Source organism: Pangasianodon hypophthalmus, chromosome 21, assembly GCF_027358585.1.
Source record: "Pangasianodon hypophthalmus isolate fPanHyp1 chromosome 21, fPanHyp1.pri, whole genome shotgun sequence".
NCBI classification, from domain to species: Eukaryota; Metazoa; Chordata; class Actinopteri; order Siluriformes; family Pangasiidae; genus Pangasianodon; species Pangasianodon hypophthalmus.
The window spans coordinates 3,503,565-3,526,866 of NC_069730.1; the positions used below are offsets into that span (position 1 = coordinate 3,503,565).

At 39.5% G+C, this 23,302-nt stretch overlaps 1 protein-coding gene across 2 annotated transcripts in view; it reads left to right on the forward strand.

Annotated features, from left to right (window-relative positions):
* The window catches only part of LOC113543208 (nuclear factor of activated T-cells, cytoplasmic 1), a 65,614-nt gene that overhangs the window by 33,801 nt on the left and 8,511 nt on the right, over nucleotides 1-23,302 (forward strand). For both annotated transcript variants that reach the window (XM_026941285.3, XM_026941286.3), the window contains exons 7-9: nucleotides 307-362; nucleotides 2,800-2,932; nucleotides 10,684-11,292. In XM_026941285.3, the coding sequence (XP_026797086.1) occupies nucleotides 307-362; nucleotides 2,800-2,932; nucleotides 10,684-11,292 (798 nt within the window). The remainder of the gene's footprint in view (nucleotides 1-306; nucleotides 363-2,799; nucleotides 2,933-10,683; nucleotides 11,293-23,302) is intronic.

Here is a 23,302-nt window from a genome sequence, read left to right on the forward strand (position 1 = left end):
CATGGAGTTGATCTAAATTCTCATTGGTTCCTGATTTGGTACATATTTTGTATATATGTATATATATATATGTATATATGTATATATGTATATGTATATACACACACACACACACACACACTGTAAAAGTCAGCAACCAATGAGAATAAAATTACCTATATACTTGATTTTGTATTTATCATTTACAACATGTGCTCTATATGTTCACCCTTACACTGTAAACATTTTCTCATCCACTGTAACATCCTATTGGTTTTATATATATATGTATATAAAAATAATTTTGTGCATTTTTTGTATTTTCAGATGGACACCATGTATGGGAGACAGAAGCCAACGTGGACAAGGATTCTCGCAAATCTGTAAGTAGATAGATAGATATATAGATAGACAGATGTACTTGATTGATCCCCAAAGGGTAATTTGGAAATAATCATGTGCAGATGTATTCTTCCAGTTTGATTCAAGTATCACATCCAGCAATACGCATCATTTTCTCTCCTTATATTCACTTAGATTAGCATATCTTTTTATTTAAGGCATTATATCATTTTAAGACATTATTTTGATGATGCAAGGTTTAGTTGTGCACCCTGTCCCTGCTTCTGGATTATACACACTTTCGCTCTCTGATGTAACCTTTGCTCATTCATTACTCGACGTAAAAGAGGCCGCTGATTAGCTTGCGCAATACTAAGTGATCTTTTCACCAATTTGCAAGTCTCTGGTCTCACCTCAGTGACTCAAATTACTGCTCATTGTGTCCCATTTTTCCACTACATACATACTAACAGCACCCCCCCACCCCTCTCTCTCACACACACACACACACACACAAACATTGTCATCAGTTTCATTTGCTGTAGCACAAACAAAAGGAGGTCTGATTTAGACACCTCGATTATTTTGTTTTCATCACCTGCATTTCCTGCAGTCCAACAAGGAATATTTAACGCGAGCATTATTTCTCTATTACAACTCTTTAAACACACCACTTGCTTTGTTGTGTTCATAATACATACACACTTGAGGTGTTGCTTATATTTACACACTAACCAAACCGCTCAAACATGTTGGGTTTTTTTTTCGCGAAGGAAATAATGTACAAATAAACCGTTCCGTGTCATGGTTATATTTATACTCAGAAAATAGAGACAGCCACATGCTCTAATTAGCTTTTTATTGCTTTTATGCTAATTTGTGTCCCAAAAGGTTGGTTTTGTCTGGAATTAAAACAGGGCAACGATATAATATCAGAATACATCTTCAGGATCCAAAATTATACAGTGTTTAGTTTTGCCGAGGTTTTGCTAACCAACAAAACAACACTAGAACATTTGATATTAATATAATGAATCTAATTTTGTCATATAGCCTATCCCTGGGTTTCGTTTTTGCGAGTTCTATACCTCCAGCCCAGTCAATCATTACTTTTCCAAAAACATGCTCACATTTTACAGCTTACTATAAAGCAACTGTCACTTTTGCTCTTGTAGAACTTCTGCCTACACAAACCCAAACCTCTGGTTTTGTCTTTTGTCATTATTGTGTGGTTTTGCATTTCTCATTGTGAGCCGTTGCGTCAGCTAATCATGACCCTTCGCCTTAATGCTAATTGGCCTTTAGGGCCAGTGATAGGACCAGACCCACACAGTGGAAAAAAGACAGTGGGTTTTTGCATGTGTGTGTGTTAGATGGGTAAAACGGTAAAGACTATTATAACATAGTTGTTTATTGAGAGCCTATGGAAACATGGCCATCTCATTTTGTTTCCCCTGACACGCCAGAGAACACACAAACACACACACACACACACACACACACACACACATACCCGAGTCCATGGTTATGGCCTCAACATGCAGACAAGCTGTTTAAAAGGGTGCAGAATCAGCACAAAGGGTTTCCTCCACTCCATCCGTCCATCACGACACAGACGACCGCTGATGTCATCACTGCTCCCCCACTACGCAGAGGATGAAATATCACACACCATGATGCAAAGACAATACATGCCATAATACACACAAATACACACGTCACAAAGGTAGTAACTGTATCTATGAAAAAAATGCACAGAGTTGGGATGTAGAATTTTTAATGTTCAATTTGAATGTTCAATTATTGCTTGTGAACAGATAATTTCTCACCTTCCTTCAGATACCACAAGCAAAAAAAAAAAAAAATTCTGGGGAAACCCCTTTTAGCTGCCCATATTAATATCTTTTGAGACTTTTAATGCTAGCATAATTTGCTAGCTGACTTTCTTGTTTTATCTGATACCTTATCTGATTTCTGATACGTCAGAAAAAAACTAGTTAACATAGCTAGCCGGACTTCCCCTAAATATCATCAAATTGCTCTGGAATTGACTTAAAATCAATTTTACAGCAGAAAAAAATTAATTAATCTTAGCCCTATCCAGGAATTAAGAAAAAAAAAAAATACAGGAACCACACAATCCAGTTAGTTAGCTAGCTAGCTCACTAGACTACTAATGTAATAGCCTAAAAATAGGGTTTGCTTTGCAATTTCAAATGTTATACTGCTATTAATGGTCACCAAATTAATATCCTATTAAAAGAGTGATGAAAAATTTGTGAGGTGAATGTTTATGTACTAATTCTAAATGAATTTGAGCCCTGGGCAAAAGCAAGAAAGGCTAATGTTGCTAAAGGTAACTGAATCTGCTAGCTGACTAGCTGTCAATCCTTTTGTCATAAGTCTCCCTTCAAAACATTTACACTTCTTCACAGTCCATTTTATAGTTAATACACTGTACGTTCCTTTTTATAACAGACTTCTTTGGTGGTAGAGATCCCTCCTTACCGCAATCAGAGGATATCCAGTGCCGTGCCTGTCAGCTTCTACGTCTGCAATGGCAAGAGGAAGAGGAGCCAGTATCAACGCTTTACCTACCTGCCGTGCAACGGTAACTAAACACACAACACACCTCACACAACAGCTCATCTCTTTCCTGATTCCTCATCTTGACTTTGTTTATTACCCCAGTAATCTACACCAAGCTTCTGAGACTCTAGGATTTTGCTTTTTTGCATTTTTAATTTCACTTTCAGTGTCCACAGTGCACACAGCACAAATTTCATGAATACAGTGATAGACACCAGAAAGTAAGAGGATTTGGAGGTTTTTCTGTGTGAGCATGTACATGCGTGTATGTGTGCGTATGTGTGTGTGACAGTGAAAATGAGAGAGAAGGCCAACAAAGGTTGTCATCACTTCCTGCTGTGCTCGTGTGAATTGCTCCTGCTACCACTTCAAGCACAATTGCGGTTGTTGATGTTTCTCATAAAGAACGCCTCACGCACGCTATAGTGTAGGGCGTAAAAAAAAGAATGCATAACACACAGACACACACAGACACACACACACAAACACACACACAAAAGCCACTGAGTGTGAAAACCGCCTCTAAAATTAGCTGCACATTCTTTAAAAAGCGGAAGGACGACACAAACAGGCTGCGGTCTGTGGGAGGTATTGAAAATAACCATCACTTTCCATTCATCTGACGTACTATCCGTCCTGTAAACACAAATCAAATATGCGTGGCAATGTGCTAACAGATCTAGCCATGACCATGACATTATTCTGATCAAGGCCAGTATCTTGTAATTACTCACAAGCTCAGTTTTTATGTTAATCTCTAGAGAGATGTTCATGTCATTCTGAGACAGTTTGTCTTATCTGTGTCTAGTGGCACATAGAATGCGCATAACTGCTTGATGATATCTGCAGTTACTGTGTATTTATTACATCCACAGATGTGTTTTATTTAAAAAGACATAAAATTTGAGGAGCTGGTCATTTGAAGGTTAAGAGCCAGCTTTTTGGTTGCTAGCACAGCTTAACCTGAGCTACTACGGTCTTAGCCAATGCTATGACTAATAACTAAGTTTCCACAGACATACAGTTGGTTAGTGGAGTTTTGTGGTTTGACTCCAACTTTCCTACAAAGCGGGATATGCAAAGAAACCCTTTTATTGTACTATTCCTAGGTTGATCAGTCATGCAAGCGTGTCTGATTACGGTAACGTTGTGGTAACCTTAGCACCAGCTTTACTAACAAAATCATAACTCCAAACCAGTGGTTAAGTCACAGGCAGACAAGGTAACAAACAGGCAATCCATAACTGTAAACCAGGCAAACAGGCAAGATCAAAACCAGGAAGCCCAGGAAACACAGAACTAGCATATTGGAACAAATACAGAAAAACAAGGCTCAGAATTAACAGCGAGAATGCACAATATGACAAGGTCAATACAGGGTGTATATCATTCATTCATTCATCTTCAGTAAGCTCTTTTTCCCGAGCCAGGAATACGAGGCAGGAACATTGAGCAGCAATCCATCATAAGGCATCAGAACTAATTAAGGGGAAAGAAAGAACTGGTGCACACCTTCACGGAAAATGAACCAATCACAAGACAAGGATGGAGACAGGACAAAAACAGATGCTAAATAAACAAAGAGCTTTTTCAAGAGAAGGAAACTGTTACACATTCACACCTAAAGTGCTTTGGCCTAGCACTCATAGTTCATGCTCGAGGTAGTATGTAAAAAATACATTTATGTAATTCATAAACTATTCTCACGACTTTTTTTGCGTGCGCTATCAAACAGGATTTCCTGCCCAAGCATCTTCTCAAGCACACAGTTGAGTGCAAAAGTTTGCACCCTCCACCCCCGGTATTTGAATGGTAAAAAAAAAAAAAAAAAGGAAATATGTATCATGATTTACAGCTTATCTGCAAAAACAATTAATTCCAAGGTGTTGCAAGTGGAATGTGGGGGTATAGGGCAACAGTACAAAACACACAGCAAAATTACTACAGTAAAATTATTTTTGACCAAATAATATTCATATCACATTCAGAAAATGACATGCAAACTGTCAAATCATATCATTTCAAATGATTTCACTATTACTTACTACTAATATCATAACATAGAATATTTGACCTTTTTTTTTTACATGTGGTGAAGGATCATCTGTAAAACTGAACACACTAACTGCCTTATTTTCTGTGTTTTCTTCATTTTATTATCAGGGAATGCAAACTTTTGCTCTTGAGCATATATGTGCGAATTTCAAAGGAGGTAAAAATCAGACATAAGTCCCATTTTTCTGTCATAGTTAATAAAAGTTTAGATCAAGAATCCTTTCAGCTTCATGAATCAGATAAAGCTTACATAATAATACGAGGGTTAATGTTAGCATCACATCTTAGTGATACAATCCTGAGTGACTAAGGGATTTCCCCTTGCTAATTTATGAACAAGACGGAAAAACACTCTGTGTGTCTTTTCACAGTTTTGTTCCATTTATCAGGAATAACTCTTTTAGCCCTTTTTTTTAAATCTCAGTGCTACCTGCTAAGTTTAACATCCACCTCTGTGTATATGTGTAATGAATTATTTCTATTCTTGCTCGCTGCTCTATATAGAAGAAGAACTATATTTTCTCACCTCGTTTACAGTTAAATATGTTTTTTATTAGGTGGTATAATGGCTGGCAGTTTCTTTGAAATGAAAATACATTTTATTTTCAAAATGTTCCAAGATGTCTAGGATGATATAAAAATGAAATATAGGAGAGATAAATCCAACACTGTAAAACTCTCACTTTTGTGCGTGAAAGAAGTATTAGGAATGTGGGTTTGTGTGTGTGTGAGTGTGTGAGTTTGTGTGTGTGTGTTTGAATTGGCTGAATCAGGATGTGTGTGTGTGTGTGTGTGAGTGCAGTTCACTCGCTCCCTTTTCTCGCTCCCGACGTGAGCGTCACTTTTCCAATCGCACTTCCAACAACTCTCTCGTGTGCAAAGTCGTGACGCAGCGTCTTGTTCGCTTCTTCCAAATAAGAGACATTCTCACTAACCACATAAAACAGAGGCAAAAAAGGGCTGGAACAGAGGAAAGCCCACTTTAGCCGTCGCTTCTCGGAATCCCTTTATTTTTACAAGCACAACAAAGATTCCTTCACAATATCGAGTTCTATTAATAACCCAAACGAAGGCAGTCTCTTCAGCTCAAGTTGTGCTTATTATAAGGGTGGTGTTTATTATAAGGGTGGTGTGTTTTTGGCCTTTATGTTTTATTCCTTTCAGAATGACTTTTAAGTTGTGACTATAATTGGAGCAATATTGTTTAAAAAAATGTGGACTCCTAAAATGTACTTGGCTCAAAAAATAACTTTTATTAGTAAAATATAAATTTCAGAGATGATGTTGAGGTCATTTTGAGAGGAACAAAACGGTTTTGTGCAGTCATGGAGAAGATATCTGGAAAAGTATGGAACGGAAAGGAATTACCAGACCTGGAAAATTTTAGAAATTCTGAAAATTTGGAAAATTTAATTCAATTTGACAATTAAAGGTTCCAGGCAGTAAGGTTCTCTCATTCCATAGCACGCTTCATGTTTTCCAATTTTTTTATACAGTTAATCATAGATTTTAGAAAATTATAAATGTCTTTGAATAATTTTAGAGATTTTAGAGAATTATTTTTTTTTTTAAAAATCTCTAAATTCTTTAGAAAATTGTAGATTAAACAATATATTTTTTTTTAAGAAAAAGCCTATGTGGGATCTTTTTAGTCTTGAAATGGCCTGGATATTTTTTTACATAGAAAGAGAACAACTTTGAACAAGTATAAATAAAAAAAATAGTAGTAAATAATAAATGTAATTTTTATTCTCACCTACACACACACACATGGAAAATGGTTTTGTATATATCCATGAATATTTTAAGTGATTATAATAAACAGTAAGATAAGATATATTAGCTATTTTAAAATAGAATTTTTAGCTATACAATTAAATGACCATGGACATCAATGGGACGTCTCTAAGCAGTGAACAGAACACAGGGGTTTAAATGAAACACATGACATGTCAGTGGAAGCTTGTTGACCTCTTGTTTTGTAACTCTTTAGATGTTTCAGCCAGTTGTGGCTTTGTCCAGCAACCAAAACATGACTAAGCACCATAAAACCAACTCTCTGTGTGTGGCATAACACCCACAACACACAGAGTGTCCATTTTCCAAGACCGACTGACCGTCTCATACATACAGTGTCTACTTTGTCTGTTCACAAAGGACAGCAGGACAGACATTTCTCCTACAAACGCCATGCAAAAAAAGTAAGAGTTTTAGAGACGTCTCCTTTATTTCACCTTGATGATCTTCAGAAATCGAGACATTCTGTCCTGTATGAGCTGTGAAAAGTGGCAGTCCAAGTTTAGGGACTGATAGTTTGCCAGTTTTGAGGGAACATGCTGTTTGTCGTGATTGTGTGGAACTGGAACTAGCGCTGGCAGGGCAGGAGTTGGCACGGTTTTGGGCCGGTGACAGACACAACCAACTGGTCCATATTGGCCACCAGATTGCTCCTGCCAGGGGGCTTGTAATTATGACTAGGCCCTCGTGACGTAATTAAGAGTCACCTGTGTCACACGGAGACTCCTTCGTCCTTTCCTTCTGTCTCAAGCTGCAAAACTGTGAGATTGCAAAAGTATTTTGGTTACACATTGTAGGTGTACACTGATAGATATATCTGTTAGTATTTTAATACACTCTTTATACACTGTTCTTTTCATAATTTTTATCTAAAAATAATAGGAATTTTCACAACTCTAACACTTATTACCCAGGAATATACTAACTAACTGCTTCTTAATATGTTTCTTGAAATATATATGAAATTTTAAGCTTTCAGTAAACAGCTTTTTTGACTTTTACACTTTGGTAAAGAATGATTGTATGTTGTTTGTAAAATAGCTTTCTATCCATTTGTTTGTAACATAAAAGTATATTGTCTTTATAAGTATGAAATAAAACACTCAGGGGCATGCTGTTATTAAAAAATAAACATCGACGAATATGATTTCGTCATTTTCTTATAACAGCAGTCCTGCAGTGGCTTATTCCTCTTAGACCGAAGCAATTTGCCAACAATTACAATTAAAGAATGACACATAACTCTTATCCATTTATAGTTAAATTTAAATGTTGTGGAATGTCCAAGAAACAAAAAGTTAGTTCCTATATTATAACAGCTCTAAACAATCTCACCAACCTCTCTTTTTCTCTCTTTTGAAATTAATAAGACCAAAAAAAATCTGTCCTGAAGAGTTGTCGGACCATGTTGGAAAACTTAATGAAAGCTTTACCTCTGAGTGTTACAAAGCTTTGACACTGGAGACTCCTTCCAAAAATGTTATCTTCACCATCTGAACAATTACTCATGTTGTTTTTATGTGGATTAGCCATACAGTCATAGTGTAAATTGTTACTAAGGAAACAATGACACATTTGAACAAGGGCATTAATATAAACCTTGCAGTGGGAACTGCTCTCTAAGCTGCTGCTATAGAAAATTAATCAAACTCTTCTGGCCAATCAGATCTGAGCATTCAACAATACTGTGGTATAAAACATATGGTGTTGGACTCAGATTTTGGCACTCTACTATAATATATATATATATATATATATATATATATATATATATATATATATACATACATATATATATAGCGCTGATCAAAGATCACATTTGCCTTTTGTGTAAGAAATACAGCGATTGCACAGACCCAGTGAGCTAAGCCAAGATAAGAATTACAAGCTGTAATATTCCTGTCCGACAGTATTACTGACATTAAAAAAGGGTGTAACTTTACAGCAAGAGCAGGACGAATTTTTGCATGACTGGACGTTCGGTTTCTAACGCAGTTCACACTGATGCACAGAAGCACTGCTGGACTCCGTCTATACTCACTGCACTCGAGAGAAAAGTCACACTTTGTAAACATCCACTTCGGGCCTGGTGACTTTAATAGAAGCGAAATGGAGATAAAAAGAGATCACAGAGTAAAAGAGAGAAATAGATACTGGCACTATGAATAAAAAATTCTGGAAGAAGAAATACAGCATGATGTTAGTGTAATGAGAGGAAAATAGATGTTTACCTCTGTTTCATTTTTGTTCATGTGCAGATTTAATTATTAAGGCTGTGGCTGAGGCTGATTTCTCCAGTAAAAATGAAAGAACAGAATAATATGTCTGGGGCTGGTCTTCCCTAATGGAGATTAAGGGCTGGTCTTGGACCAGATTAGATCTGAAATACATTTAGTCCTAGACTACTTTTTATCTAGACCAGATATTGATCAGCTTTGATTAGACCGAATACTTCACAGATGTACCATTTTCATTCTATCACATGCAGGACAAAAATCCACAACTAATCCACCAATCCAATGTTTTTAATAAAACTATCAAAATTTCATTGAGTTGATGCTCTTTTTTTTTGTTTCTTTTTTGGCCATCATGGACATTTTGCCGTTGCATTTTGACTGCAGTATGTTGCATGCTGTTGAGTCTGACAGTCCATTAAAAAAAAAAAAAAAAAAAAAAATAGAACATATTTATCCCAAGGTGACTTAAGGCGAAGAGCCTCACTCCAGATGCACCAAACAACAGCCAGGCCAGGGCTGGTAGGTGTAGTCTCCAGAGGAAGTGCTTAGGGAGAGCCGGAGATCATGGGAGCAGCTGACTAGCACCAGGCAGGGTGCCCGGGGACGCCCACAGCACTCCCACGCCACTTAGAGCAGACAGCAATGACGTAAATCCATGGTGCGCTGGGGATCGCGGGTGTGAAAGATCCATTTCGTTAAAAAACTAACAACCTAGGAACAAGATAGTCTGAAATCAGACAGGAAACTTGCTCGGGTTCATTAGAGATGTGTCTAGCCAAGTTGACTTTAATGTGATTGTAGGTTCTCCGATTCTACATTTGAGATTACACAAGTGCAAGTGCAAAAGCTATGATATTATCTGATACAACATTGCACTAAGCTGTGGCAAATCAACAATTCAATAAGAAACAATGTATCGATAATCTATCTATCGATAATTTAATCTATCGATAATTTTCAGCTTTAAATAGGCCAATGTGGCGCAAAAAGATCGTTGAATTCTGAGGTATTGGGTTGGCGTTGTCAATGTCATTTTTCACTCATTGAAACTATTATTTTAGTCTTGTTTTTTGTTTACAGAGTAGATAGAAATGTGGAATATGTCTGCCTTGAAACCCAAAATGTGCAAGATAATTAGAAATAATTGCCTGTGTTCGAGTGAATCAGTGTACTGTGGAAACAAATGAGGGGTTATCTGAAATGAGGTGGCTGTTCAGTGGACTTCCTTCAGTTTTCCTTCTCCTAAGCCTCCACAACCACATGCTGAGCAGACTCACTCAACCAACTCTAAGCACCTAATCAAAAGTAAATCATTTTCTTTCCCATTTTTTTGTCCTTTAGGACAACATTTTGTTATCCAATGTGGAGCCCATGGGATCTAAAGCTCCTGCAGCAGCTTGCTCTCTTTCAATATGCTTTCTAATAGCACATTAGAGCTGGAGACAATTTCAATATTAGAGCCAGCTGTGAAGCTATCCCTGATGACTCATTGTTTCTTCTCTTCTGTTTTGTGTCCTGTGTTAAAATAGCAGAGTTCTCCAGCTCTCATTCTGAACAGTTGGTTTTACACTCACCATCTTTCCTACTTACTCACTTCTATGGTTTTTTCCTCTAGTTACTTACTTACTTGTCCACAGTCTTGCTCACTTTGCCCGTCCCCCTCCCCCCTCCCTTTCTCTTGCAGTTCCAATGATAAAGACAGAGCCGGCTGATGACTATGAGTCCCGGATGTCCATACATGCAAATCCCTACTTCGGCCAGCAGAGACTGCCTACCATGATGCCTTTGGATGACCCTGAGCCTTGCATGGTGGCCAGCTATGCCCCCTGTGCGTCTCGCCCCACCCCTATGCTATGCTCTTCCCCCAGCTCTAGCCCTAAGCTCCATGACCTGTCACCTGTACCCTTTCCTAAGTGCCTGAGCAACAGCCCTACACACTCCACCATGCCTGGAGGTATGGCATCCATGCAGGAGCCTCCCACCCACCATGGGCTGGCCCTGCCCAGCTCCCCTGACCCCACCTCCCTCACCATGCACCACCCTCAGGGTAGTCCACACCTTGGCAGCCCCTCATACCACCCTCTCTACCCCAACAGTAGTCCTTCCTCCTCTCCTACCTCCCATCCCTCAACACCAGGGGCTGCAGCTGAAAGCCCTTATCTGGCCACCTTTGGCTCCGCCCAGTCCAGAGGAAGCCCACCCACCCTGTTAGCAGATGATCACGCCTCCCCTGCGCTGCCTGTTACCATCAAACAAGAGCCGCAGGAGCTCGACCAAATGTATCTGGATGATGGTAGGTTACAAAACCATAATTCTTCTATAATAAACTTGTCATCTAGTTGGCTGAAATGTTACACACTCTCAACCCTTGGGTTCTTTTTTTTTTCCTAATACTTTTGCTAAAAGTAGAAAAATACAAAAATTTTATCATTGTTATTAAACCAAAAGTGAAGGCCTGCATAATGGGACAACCACTGCTATGTGGTAAACAGAACAGAAAGGTTAAGCCTAGAGCAGACCTACACACCAAACACCAACACTAAAGTTTGGGTTGGTGTGGTAAACCTGTTTGGGTTTACCTAGTGGTAGAAGAAAGACTTTATTGTCACATATACTCATATAGTACAGAGAAAACTTTTACTTCACATATCCCAGCTTGATAGGAAGTTGGGGTCAGAGTGCAGGGTAGTCATGATAAGGCGATGAGTTACTAGTAGCGGTAAGTTGACTGAACTTGTCTTGAATCACCAATTTGAGGGGAATCATCAGTTCTGTTCAGCAAAGCAATATTCTTCAAGATTACAGTTCTAGACAGCTATAGTCCTATCGTGTTACTACATTCAGTGACATTTTGGAATAGCAGGGTTATGGAGTAGGGTCTAGAACATCTACATAGAGTTTAAGACAGGGCCTGAGGCTAGGATAACTAAAAATCACCTTAGACAAATCCATTTCTGATTGTGCTGAAGTCTTGAGACTGTTCTTATTTGTCTTGTCAGTTTTTTGCCATCTGTCTTTCTCTTTCCCTTTCACACCACTTACGTCTTGGTGAGCTCATGCTGGTGATCAAACTGGGATGCAATATATATTATAGGCAACTGGACTGTTGCATCCAGGGCATTTGCTGTTTACTATAATCTTACCCATTCCCATAGTTTGCTATAGTAAAACCTGTTACACATTGTTTATTTGGGCCCCACCAGCTGCAGGTGGATAGACACGTGTATGTGCGTAGATAGGGGAGTTATGAATACACCCATTAACGTGAGAGCAGTAAATTAGCACAGCGGGATTTCAAACAATCTGTCCAAACATGCCAGGGTCAGGGGTCTGGCTGGGAGCGGCCGAGTAAAAACAGAGGCACACGCGCCGCGAGCCCAGACTGTTGACATGAGCCCTAATGAAGGAAGCAAAACAATGGGTAGGGGTTTCCTGAGGCCATCTTTTTTTTCCAGAATTGGATTCGTGGCCCCTTGTTTTCATTGAGCCTCCCCATGGAGCCCTACAGCTCTGAGTTGTCGTCATCAAGGGACCTTGGGGGGCCTTGGGGTGCCCCCTGGCACCTTGCCCGCCAAAGCTCAGGGGGCCATTGGATGTTTGGACCTGAGATCTCCCGCTATTTCTCTCATAATTACCTGGGATCTTTGCCCCCCCCATAACACTCCCCCCTCCCCGGTCACCTGCAGCCACTGGCTTTTTAATAAATAGGAGACCATTTAATCTGAACCAGAATGGGAACATAAGGACAGCGTTGTTTATTAGCACCTCTGCTTCAGGCTAAGAGTGTGGACAGAATCTGAATTAAATTTAAAAAAAAAAAAAACAGTGACCTCATTATTTTATAATGTGTACAAAATTTGGCTAATTCTTAGAGCCATAGAGCTTTTTAATTCCTGAACATTTCGACCAACAGAACACTTTTGTTGGCATTATGTCTAGGCTGCTTGTATTTGAGTTATTGGATTAAACCAGTAGAAGTCAAGTGAAAATGGTAATAACTTTAAGAAGTCAATAATAAATATAATGACTTTGATAATGGTGGATTCTGATTTTCAACACTGGAACAAAATAAAAAATCATAGGCCCCCTTAATACGTTTCACGATCCACCACTGATTTAAAGAACAATCATACAAGGTGAAAATTAGAGAAAGCTATAAAGCAATATTTTATTGAAACTGATGTACCATAACCATAATATTGGTTTATATGGTTATTCAAATGGTTTCAGTGCTAGTCATAAACAGTATTCTTATATTGCTAATAGTGAAAGAAGTGAAAGGATGTTTAGAGATGCCTGTTGTGCTCTAAGTGTGTGTGTGTGTGTGTGTGTGTGTGTCTGTATGTCTGCCTGTGTAGGTGGGGGGTATTTAGGGGCTGAGCAGAAATTGAGTTAGAATGTAGCCTTCACTAAATCTGTCATCACCACATCCTCAACTCATAAATAAACAACACTGAGGGAACCGAGGTCATCTATTTGTCATCAGCCCTGTTAATGACTTCAAACATGGTCAGATGTGACATTTTGAAAGTCATGTCAATTCACACTCAGCTAGAGTTTATCATCTGTCGGTGTCAGGCAGATCCATGCTGTTATTCTTTATGTGGCAGGAAACAAAAGAAATTGAATAACCTCACGGATATCGAGTATAGCTTCATCACATATAAAGTCCGTAATGCCAAAGGACATATTTATTCATGTGTTGTGAACTATGGTGGTATTAAGCGACTCGAGTTGAAACTTTAGCTCAGTTCAATGCACTATGAAAGCTCGTTATTGGATCGTTTTACCTAGTAGCTGCCCCGCAACTCGGCTCAATGTGAAAGTATTCCGGATTTCCACTTTAAAAAAAGCGTAACCTCATTTTCTGTGTTTCACCCTGTACCTCATCTTCGGTCACTTTAGCTCTTGTGCCTCCAAATGCATTCACCCTGTGATTACACACGCATTAAGTGAGCTGCAGGAATGCATATCGATTGGCTAGGGGGCCTCCAGATCTCGTCTCTTAAAAAAAAAAAAAAAAGAAAGAAAAAAGCTCGATTGGGGCCGCCATCTCGCGCACTCTAATGCTTGAATAAGCGTCTGTGGTCAGCTGCTGGAGTCCCGGTAAGTGTGCGGTGGTAACTGCATCCTCTGAAGGAATCTGCTCGCTCTCTCTCCCTTTCAAACGAGCCGAGAAATGAAATAAACAACGCTGGTGCAGTGGTTCAGACCAACACTCTGAAGCTCTCCTTTGCCAGGCTCATTAGACGTCCTGTCGAGTGAGCCCCCGAGAAATTAGTCTACTTCTCAACAGCTGGATATGAGTCTAGCAAGAGAATCTGAGGTGGTGTGTGTGTGTGTGTAAAGCCTTTCAAATTGCCCACCACTCAGCACTGTTGTTAACTACACAAGAGGACATGATGTTCAGGAGCAAAAGTACACGTTATCATCACCACTCTCTATTTTCACTAGCTGAACTCTTGCTGGGTTCAGCAGTTTGCTACTCCAAACGCAGTAGCTTCTTTGCTGAAAGGATCCAAATAAACAACTTCTTATCCACTCGAGTGTTGAAGGCTGGTAGGTCCAACGCCAAGACACTGAGGACACAGGGAACATTTTTCACTGCTACTTGAAATCAAAAACATACTTCATTTTTTTTCACAGCGTCTCTGTCTCCCTTTTTTTTTGTTGCTGTGTCTAGCGCTTGCGTAATCCAGCCTGCGGTCTCCAAACTGGGCAGCGTCCAATAACAGTTTTAGTTGGGTCATTCCCTTTCATATTCACAGTGGTTTACAATGTATATGGCACGAGAAGCAAAAAACACACATAGCATTTGGTTGAGCATTTGAAAAACAGGGGCGTGGGATTTGCATCAGGCTCATTTTTTTTCACTAATTAAGCAATAAAAGGCTGGAAGAGATGCCGGTGGGACAGGAGTGACATCATGCTCCTCATATGTGTGCTTGCATGCATGACTTAAGTCACTATCTGTAATTTTACCATTTTAGATCTTTCAAAGTGGGTGGCTAATGATTTTGGAAGTGTAAATCTTCTCTCATTTGGGTTATCAGGAGCTGATTAGGTTTCAGTCACGTGAGCGAGACTAATCAGTGCGACGGATTCATTCCAGCTGTGCTACTGAATACACACGACCCATAGGCTACGTTCACTTACGTCATAAGCTTCTTTATACAATTTAAATTTTTTTTGGCTGCCTTTCTTGACGATTCACATTCATAACTGTAAGTGACTCATATCCTGCCCCTCGAAATGCTCTGCATGTGCACACTGATATCAGTTTTGCATGTTTCAAATGCATCACAAACAAAAAAAGTCTCATTTTTGAGATGCAACAAATGAATGCACTAGTAGCCCAAGCCTACGTCGCAGTTTTCTCTGGAGGTCAGCGAACAGCTGAACGACACTCAGTTTTGGTAGCAGCTGATACATTTGGCTAAGTATCAAGTACAGTCACTGCTGACACTGTTCTCCGTTGTTATTTTGCCTCAATGATGACGCTGGATAACGATGATGACAGTGATATGTGCAGTGATATGATAAACTGCATTGAGAAAATGCCACATGAATTCCGATCTGACCGTTCTCATTCACGCCAGATGGCCAGTTATCAGATATGGATCCGATCTAGGACAACATACGAAAGTGGCTCGGGTTAAAAAAAATCAGATTTGTGTCACTTCATCCTGGTAATGTGAACATAGCCATAATCTCGAAGTGTATAGTTTGGCTTTTTTAACACTCAATTACCATCATAAATCTTTGTCTGGTACACTTGACAATACTTGAACTCTTTCTCTCCCCAAGTTGTATACTTTTGTAGAAGCCCTCTTCATCTCCTCCTCTTTTACTCTCTCCTAATGGAGCAGGGGTCTTAAATTACAGAGGATCCCTGTGACCCCCCCCCCTCCTTCCCTCCTTCCCCCCTTCCCCGATTTGCGGCTTCCCTCATGGAAACTTTGACGCGTGCTGGCAGCAAGCCCAGGGCAGCAGGACTCCACTCGAACCTCTAATGATGATTGAGAGTGCGTCCGGCCTGTGCTGAAATTGCTGAGTCGCTAACATTGTAGCATAGCGCTTTTGGGATGGGGTTGAGTCTTGCATTAAAGGGGTGGAGGTCACAAACATTTTGGGAATAGCAGGGTCTAGAGCGTCTACAGGGAGCTTGAGACACGGCCTGAGGCTAGGATCTCAGCTTTTACCGTGTTCAAACTTTGACCTCTGTGGCTTGGTGTAAGAGGGCGGAGTTTATCGAACAGGAATTGGGGCTTTCTGGTGAAGTGCCCTCAGCCTTTATCGATAGGTGAAACACGAGGGCGATGGTTTTCTTCATTATTCATTACCAGAGAGGACATGGTTTGGTTTTTTTTTTTTTTTTTTTTTTTTTGTAGTTGCAATGTTTTCGGATTACGAATCTAGAAGATGAGTGAACCGTTGGGAACCTACGTTATTTTTTCCAACAATTACCAGAGACCAAAACAGTGGCCACAGAGGGCTTTTGGGGTTGGTTAGATGGCTAGGAAGGCAACCAGACTGTCAAGTACAGCACATTTTGGGATTTGTCGCGGTGATTTCCGTCATTGGAAATATAAATCCAATCCAATAAACATATGAACCCAGTGGTGCTTTAAGTTAAATTTCCTCAAACGTCTGCTTTTGTTATTATCGGCTATGGATAAACACTCCACAATTTATGACCTGATTCATTTTTGTTTTACTAACGTCCATGTCAGAGACAGGAAATGAAACAAATACACTCCTTCGCAGCCTTTTTATAGCATGAAGCATGGGTAAATATGGTCATAGTCATCCTGAAGAGCAGATGTCAATGTGTTACAACTGTTCATTAGATGACTGAAGTTTAATGATTCTTAAGGAGAACCATTTGCAGTAGTTCACTTGATCTTCATTTATTGATTGAATTATGATCAATTTAGATAAATTGTTGTACATCCAATCTACTCCACGACGCATATTAATTAGATACACTGGGCTCCAAATGTATGGGTCCTGCTTCTATTTCACTAAAACAAAACTTTTGCTAATTGTATGTCTCTGAAATGTGTCAGAAAATTCTAAGCTGCAGATGTATTAGTTAACAGAATAACATGCCAAATACCCTGGCAATTTATTGTATATATTTCATCCTGGATTTCATTCTGGATTTATTCCAAAAAAAAAAACAAACATAGAGGACGCATTATTGCAGTTTGAAAACTTTAAAATCAAAATAAAAACGTGCATTTCCATACTGACTGATATGTTTTCTGTAAGGAGACATTTATTTAACATTTATGGAAGTTTGAAGGACAGGGTAATTTTTTTTATTTGTTTCTTTTCTTAACCTCAGAAGAAAGAACAAAAAAAGATTCTGGTGAAAAAACAATATTTATAGCTGCTTTAATGTAAGTAAGAAAAGGCATTCCACAACATTAAATATAACTATAAATGGATAAAAATAGTACTTTAATAAATTTTTAAAAAATAAAAATTCGGAATTGCTGTCGTATAAGAGAAATAAAACACTTCCTGACATGCTGTTATAAGAAACTCTGCTTTATCATCACCCCTTTGTTGATTATTTTCCTATAACAGCACACCATGTTGTGTTTTATTCCTTACATAATGTTTTCATTACATAATCGTTAATAAATATTACAGCTGCTTTGTAATTATAAACAGGTCTGTATGAGTACTAAAGCATGCAGTATTATGATGAATATTGACACTTGAATTATGACATGATTTTAAATTATCATATACGGCTTTATGAGTCATAGAGTTTCTAAAAATGATTACAAGGAATAGATACCAACTTACATAGAATTTCAAGCACAGTTTTAGTGATTTATGAATATGATCCTCACAGAAAGCGCTATCAAAATGATTTATTTCAGTATCTCAATTGTGGTAGCCTGTTTTCATTTTGTATTGGACCCAGCTCTTTGGACCCGACAGTATGTTAATGACTTGGTGAAAGTCTTTGTCAGTATTTGGATTTTGGTTCTTTGAAGTTATCAAAGTACTAAAGTGCTTCATGATGATGTTAACAGTCTCCTAATGTTTGGTCTGACTTCATAGCCTTCGCTTCTCGCTCGTTTCTGTGGCGCAGCTCATTCGGCTCATTCAGAGTGGTCCAGTTTCAGCCACTCCGTCATTATCTCTGCGCTCGAGTCACGGCAATGGAATTTGTCTGGTGCGTAACGACGTCACTGTCTAAACAAATTGGCTTTCTTCATGTCTGATGAGGAAACCTCAAAATTAAAACCTGATTTTCTTTTTTTAGAGGGGGAAAGGTTCGTCACGGTGTTCTTTTATTCTCTGGTCAAAATATAGCAGGCTCGAAGAACTGAATGCTTAATCCATGCAGTCCACATTATTAAGTACAAATGTCTAAAACCATTTGATGGAAGAGGGAATGGCAGCTCCTGTCGCAGAGGGAGGTAGTGGGAGTCGGCATATGCCATGAGTTTATGTGGTGGAGGTTTGTGGGTTGGTACTTCTCGACTCCTAGGAGAGGGTTTGAGAGTTGTGGCTTTGAAAAAGCTTGGCTCAAGTCGGGTCACGCTTGAATCCACAGCCTAAATTCATCCTGTTGGTTTCTTCAGCACACCATGTACTTTAAAGCTTTATTTGTTAGTTGGAGGTGAGTAATTATGCCATTAGTACAGGCTACATTGCATAAGACTTCAATTTAAAATTCAAAATTCCCATTTAATCACTTTTCCTGTTTATAATCACTGCGAGAAAGTACCCCGTTGTGAAGGATGTCAACAGGCAAAGCTCCTGCAGGCTGCAAGGCCGGGGGAAGCCGAGCGCTTTGCTGATCTTGGCTTGCCTCTGTCCTCCTCTCTCACTTCGCTCTCTCTCTCTCCACAAAACTCAGTAGAAGAAAGTCCGAGAAAGAAAGCGTCATAAATGAAAAGGACTTTTCTTCCCTGTAGCTCCCACAGCTGGCTGTTTCTTGATTTCAGTAGAAAGAACCACACACAGTACGTCCCTACCGAGATCTGTAAACGTGGGGCCCGAAACAGAGCGGAAGGAATTTTCACGGCTCAATTTATTGCCTTTCTTTCCTTCATCATCTCTCAGCCAGAATGAGAGTTAGAGCTCTTGGCCACAAGCTCACGAGACATACAGTGCAATCTTGGGATGCAGATAGAGCAAGAAGAGACTGATACGTACACATGAAAGCCTCCATCTAGACAATACATAGACACACTTAATCACACGTATATGCAAAAGGCTGCCAGACTGATAGGAAAAAATGGGGATGGAGAGGGAATCTGAGCTCTGGCTTCAAACTGTGTATAAGAGAAGTGGGGTTTCCACCTGCTTTTATATCAATTTCATTCACATGAATGGAAAAAAGATGAGACATCTTTTGATAGCAGGTGAACTTTGCATATTTGTGAACCTATAGAAGATAAGAGGGTGTACTTCTTACACTGGCCTTGCTGTTCATTGCATGTTGCTCAAAACAAATTAATTAGATAGCTAATGTTCCTGACTGCAAATCACATCACACTACCCAAAATCGCCCATACTTTTTTAACTGTGATCCTTAAGCACACATATATGAGCTCAGCGTGTCCTACTGACTCCATCAAAGTTACCCAGGCAGAAACTCCTTTAATGAAAGGAAGTAACATACATACATACTCCTTTTCACTGTTGTAGTGGATGGAGTTAGAGTGCGCTTCAGTTCAGTGACTTCTAACAGCACTTGTTTAATGTATTCTGGCTCCCTCATGAATCATGGCGCGTTTCAAATCCCATTCAGGCCTTAGACTCGTAAAAGTGTCCGCCGCACATATGTTGTACTTCATCTCGTTTCCACTTACGTAACTAATAACTCAGTGAATATAGATTACTTTGAGGCTGGATAATTCCTCGTGTGACTATACCACGCTACAGTCAGAACTGAGATCTTTATGAGCGAAGCGAAAACATGAGGAAGAATTTAAGCTTTGCAATTTTCATGGTTGTCTTTTTTTTGGCAAAAGTGCTAAAATTTAGTGGCATAGAATTTAAATGTGAACTTTGTGATTGGCAGAAATGTCTAAATTAAATTTATAATGAAATGATAGAGGGATGATAGAGGCCTGCTTTAAAGTTATCCTAAACCTTTTTTTTTAAATGCAAAATATGAAAATTGTCACTGTAGTTGTTCTTCAAAAAACAGTTGAAAATCTGGCTCTTTGTTCTTTAATAAATAAAAAAATTAATTGTGGCCAAATTGCTGTTGTATGAGAGGAATAAAACACTTTGGGACATGCTGTTATTGGAAAATAATCTACTTTGGGGTGGTAACATTAACTCCTTAATGCTTTACATTAACTCTGCATTCACATCATACCACCATGTCATTTATTATTTTCCTATAACAGTATGCCCCCAAGTGTTTTATTGCTCAAACTAGAATAGCTGAAGTCAGTCTCATAAGTTCACAGCATAAATCTGTGATCCAATACCAATCCAGCATTTCAGGCCCAGATACTCAGTATCAGATCACTCAATTTCCAGTGGTCATTCCCAATCCTCCATCTTCCTCCTCATGGAAGAGTTTAAGCATGTCATTTCAGGAAAATAGGACCAGTGGGGGACGTTGTGAGCATCGAGGCTTACCATTGGTGTTTATGTTAAACCTGCAGGACTTTTACTGGAATCACACTCCCTGCCTCTGCTAAGACGCTTAGACGACGAGAGCTCGGAACGTGAAGCGATATAAAACCTACAGGTGATGAAATCGTATTGCTGAATGCACGGTTGTGATTTATGCACGCTGCATCCAAGCTGTATGTGTTTGGACATGATAAAACTGCGTCTTTGTCTTCTTTATGAGTTATGAATATCTCTGTGCTGTGTAAGGTTTTATCTCTGCACGCATGGTGCGTGTGTGTGTGTGTGTGTGTGTGTGTGTGTGAGAGAGAGACTTGGAGGAGATGCTCAGTGGACCCTAGTGGATTCTGATCATTGTATATTGCTTAATGGGTATTTCAGAGCATCCAGATGTAGGAGCCATAGAAGCATTTAAAGAATTCCTAAAAAGGGGTGGATGGGACAGTGGAGTGGAAAAGCCAGCACCAGAGTGATGGGATTATAAGGATGGGGAAACACTAGCAGATGGGATTAAAATATGCCAACCATTTAAAAAACCTTGACTCTACAGATTCTGCAAGATTTTCAAGCCAATAGGGATGGCAAAATGTCATTTTTTATTTTTAAATGACAAACAGATATTCTAAGGACTCAGAATCTGAATGGTTTTTGGGTCTCATTCAAAAAATATTGTTTATATTGCAAGCTGAATTGCTATAAAATAAAAAAAATGAAGGTCTGGGGATGCTCAAAGGGACATCCAGTGCTAAATAGTGAACAGTATTATGGGTTGGCTCTACTGACATCTCACTTTCAGCTCCATTACCCAAGAGAAAGGTCACAACTCCAGCTAAGGAGAGGAACTCACGGATTCTCCCTGTTGAGACATGATAAAAGAGAGATGGAATGAAAGAAATGGTTCGGCAAAAAGATTCCTCCAAGTGCTCTCCCTGTGAAGGATAGAGACCAATAAAGCCCCGGCTGATGTAATCCTTTTGGACGCCACGACGACGGCGTATATATGTTTTTTTATATAAGGAGGAAAAGAGAAAGCGATTTGAAATCTGACATCAAGACTGACAGGCAACAGGTGATTTAAAGAGGCAGTGTACAAATGCTGATGTTATAAATCCCATTAAACGCAAGCGTGATTGCTTCAATATGCTCCTGCTTTTCCACTATATCTGAATGTGAGATGACGAACCTCTTCTTGCAGCTTGGCTCTCCAGGTTTCATTTGTCAAACGTTGCTTATCAGATGGCTGGCGAGCTTTTGTCATGAACCTCCACATGTGGAAATGCAGACGTTTTAATCCTTAACACATTTCTCAAAAGTGTAGTTTGGAAGTTGCGCACTTTTATTGGGGTTAAAACATCTGCACTCACATTATGGCTTCGTTTCGGTGTTGCACCGTGCCCTGTGATGATGTAATAGGCCAGCTAGGAATGAAAGGTAGTCATGGTTTTTTTTCAGGGCTTCGTGAATTGAGTGTGTGTGCAGCAGAGCAAATAGTAAATCATTTCTGCACATCTCTGATTAGGGCACAGGAGAGCAGGCCTAACCATGTAAACACCCCTTCCACACACACACATACACCACCCTAGGGGACACCGCCCGACACATACACCCTGGCCTCCCCCGAGACAGAGAGGAAGTGATTGCAGGAGAAGAGGAAGATAGCAAAGAGACGAGGGGGGTGGGGAGAAGATGAGAGCTGCAGAGAGACAAACGGAGGCTTGGTGGATCAAAGGGAAAAGGGTCTGTCTCAAATGGAGCCAATATAAACAGCCACTGTTGTTAGATTAACCGTCTAATTTTGGCGACCATGCCTTTCTGTTTCTGCGTAGGCAGAGAGTCACATTGGCAGCATGTGTTGTGCGGGGGTTTGTTTTTCTTTCTCTCTTGTCTGGATCGAGTAGACTCGTGTATCCCCCGGGGTTCCTTGCTCACCCTGGCAACAGTTGTAATTGATCATGCTCGAGGGAGCCTCAGAGCTCACACTTCAGCATCAGCCTCTATCAAACAGGTGGAGTGCCAAAGATCATCGCTTTATCTACTGCACCTGAAGCAGATAAAGATCTGTGAGAGTGTCTTAAGTGTGTGTATAGAGCTGTGAAGGGCATAGAGTCACTAAGGGGGGCACACTAAAGGCCCAGGGACATGACATTACAAGCAAAAATGTATGTATTTCGATGGAATTCGCCGCAATCCGTGGTTTTGTAGCTCTGATACAAATAAATTTTGCGAGTTAAATTGTTTTTCAGTTCACCTTTGGCAAATGCATTTACTACTTCTATCAGTAGCAGAACTATTTTGAATGCATTGGTCTCTGAAGGGGTGACATGGGATTTTATACAATACCTCCTGTCCTGGCCAAGAGGGTTGATTTTGATGAAACCCCTCAGATCAGATTTATTTCAAGAACATTATTTAAATGTGTACAATAATATTTTATCTATTTGTTAGAGCCATTAAGTTTTCTATTCCTGAACATTCCACCAAACTTAGATTCAAGTTAACATGATTTATAGGATTGCTTGTTTTTGAATTATTGAGTTCAATAATAATTATAACTTTGATAATATGCTTCACAGACACCTAAGAGTAGGGCTGTAGACTAACCAAGATCTAGTTAAGACAGAGTCTTAAGAGAGTCAAGGCCAAATCAAAATCAAGTCCAAACGAAAGCCATCAACACGAAA